The sequence below is a fragment of the Pituophis catenifer genome, unplaced genomic scaffold (assembly GCF_029215685.1).
Source record: "Pituophis catenifer annectens isolate HBS135680 unplaced genomic scaffold, rPitCat1.0.hap2 SCAF_2, whole genome shotgun sequence".
Lineage (NCBI taxonomy): Eukaryota > Metazoa > Chordata > Lepidosauria > Squamata > Colubridae > Pituophis > Pituophis catenifer.
The window spans coordinates 26,475,048-26,477,396 of NW_027256882.1; the positions used below are offsets into that span (position 1 = coordinate 26,475,048).

At 43.1% G+C, this 2,349-nt stretch overlaps 1 protein-coding gene across 1 annotated transcript; it reads right to left on the reverse strand.

Annotated features, from left to right (window-relative positions):
* Positions 1 to 245: 245 nt before the first annotated feature.
* LOC139311922 (zinc finger protein 84-like) lies at positions 246 to 2,113 on the reverse strand. The gene has a single exon (XM_070936445.1). It carries the CDS (start codon positions 2,100 to 2,102, stop codon positions 663 to 665), a length of 1,440 nt encoding a protein of 479 aa, XP_070792546.1. The 5' UTR covers positions 2,103 to 2,113; the 3' UTR covers positions 246 to 662.
* Between the last annotated feature and the right edge of the window lie 236 nt (positions 2,114 to 2,349).

Genomic DNA, 2,349 nt, shown 5'->3' on the forward strand with positions numbered 1-2,349 from the left:
TAGCTGCATAACAGACAGCATGGGATGGGGTTAGTTAACCAAAGCACTGTTGCCATTGCTAAATGAATCCATAATAGTTCTCATTACAGTTGTATCTCGAGGATTACTTGTATGCTGGCTGGGAAATTGTGAGGTTCAAAATCTGGAGTTCACCAACATAGAAGGCTGAAACTCCACATGTCGGAATTCCATAATCAAAATACAAAAAACATCACCCAAAGGCCTGTTTGCAGAAATTCCACGACTTCTGCAAATGCAAACATCCAGAAAATACTGCTGATAATCAGAAACAGGTAGTTAGTCTTTATCAAACTAATATTTTCCATTTTTCTCTCTCCACCTACAGGTCTAATCCTGAGATCTCTTGACAATTTCTCATCTATACTCCAAATGGGAGATCAGAAATGAATTTCAAGCTTTCACTAAACAGTTCAATATTTGCCTCATGTGCATTTTCTTGTGAGCAATCAGAGATGATTTACGCCTAAAGCATTGTTCATAAGCTGGACATTTGAAAGTTTTCTCTCCTGTGTGTAAAGATTAGACAAAATACTGAAATCTTTCCCACAATCCAGACACTTGTACGGCTTCTCTTCTGTGTGAGTCCTCTGGTATATCACCAGGTAGGAATTGAGACTCAAACGTTTCCCACAATCAAGACATTAAAAGGGTTTCTCTCCTGTGTGAGTCCTCTGGTGTTTCACCAGGCTGGAATTGTCACTGAAACTTTTCCCACAATCAGGACATTCAAAGGGTTTCTCTCCTGTGTGAGTCCTCTGGTGTTGAATCAGGGTGGAATTGAGACTGAAACCTTTCCCACAATCAGGACATTCAAAGGGTTTCTCGCCTGTATGAGTCCTCTGGTGTATCACCAGGCTGGAATTGAGACTGAAACTTTTCCCACATTCAGGACATTCAAAGGGTTTCTCTCCTGTGTGAGTCCTCTGGTGGATCACCAGGTCATAACGGTAACTGAAACTTTTCCCACAATCTGCACACTTGTGTGGTTTGTCTCCTGTGTGAGTCTTTTGGTGTTTCACCAGAGAGGAACTGAGACTGAAGTTTTTCCCACAATCAGGACATTCAAAGGGTTTCTCCCCTGTGTGATTCCTCTGGTGGTTCACCAGGCTGGAATTCCGACTGAAACTTTTCCCACAATCAGGACATTCAAAGGGTTTCTCTCCTGTGTGAGTCCTCTGGTGTTTCACCAGGCTGGAATTGTCACTGAAACTTTTCCCACAATCAGGACATTCAAAGGGTTTCTCGCCTGTGTGAGTCCTCTGGTGTATCACCAGGCTGGAATTGAGACTGAAACTTTTCCCACAATCAGGACACACATATAGTTTCTCTCCTGTGTGAGTCCTCTGGTGGATCACCAGGTCATAAGGGTAACTGAAACTTTTCCCACAATCTGCACACTTGTGTCGTTTGTCTATTGTGTGAGTCTTTTGGTGTTTCACCAGAGAGGAATTGAGACTGAAGTTTTTCCCACAATCAGGACATTCAAAGGGTTTCTCCCCTGTGTGAGTCCTCTGGTGGTTCACCAGGCTGGAATTCCGACTGAAACTTTTCCCACACTCAGGACATTCAAAGGGTTTCTCTCCTGTGTGAGTCGTCTGGTGTTTCACCAGACTGGAATTAAGACTGAAACTTTTCCCACACTCAGGACATTCAAAGGGTTTCTCTCCTGTGTGAGTCCTCTGGTGTATCACCAGGCTGGAATTCTGACTGAAACTTTTCCCACACTCAGGACATTCAAAGGGTTTCTCTCCTGTGTGAGTCCTCTGGTGTCGAATCAGGGTGGAATTGAGACTGAAACCTTTCCCACAAACAGGACATTCAAAGGGTTTCTCACCTGTGTGATTCCTCTGGTGTATCACTAGGTAGTAATTCTGACTGAAACGTTTCCCACAATCAGGACATTCAAAGGGTTTCTCTCCTGTGTGAGTCCTCTGGTGTCTTACCAGGTGGGAATTTGCAATGAAACTTTTCCCACAATCTGGACACTCATATGGTTTCTCCCTGGTGTGAGTCCTCTGATGTATCACAAAGTTGCCATGCTTGCAAAAGCATTTACCACATTGGGAGCAGTTGTAGGGCATCTCTATTATGAGGATCCTTCTATGAATTGCAAGGGAGCTATTCTGACTAAAGTTTTGCCACATTCAGAGTATTTATATGGTTTTTGTTCAGTGTATATCCTCTTGTGATTTGAACTCTTTACTTTTCCCACAATAGGCACATTTATGGAGCTTTTCCATCACTGACATTCTTGAGGAGGTCAAAAATATGTGTGGTTCCTTATTTTGTTGGTGCCTGCATTACTGGCTGCCATATGTGACTATCCAA

Coding starts and splice junctions, on each gene's coding strand:
- LOC139311922 (XM_070936445.1), bottom strand. CDS start 2,102: ATGCCCTACAACTGCTCCCAATGTGGTAAATGCTTTTGCAAGCATGGC.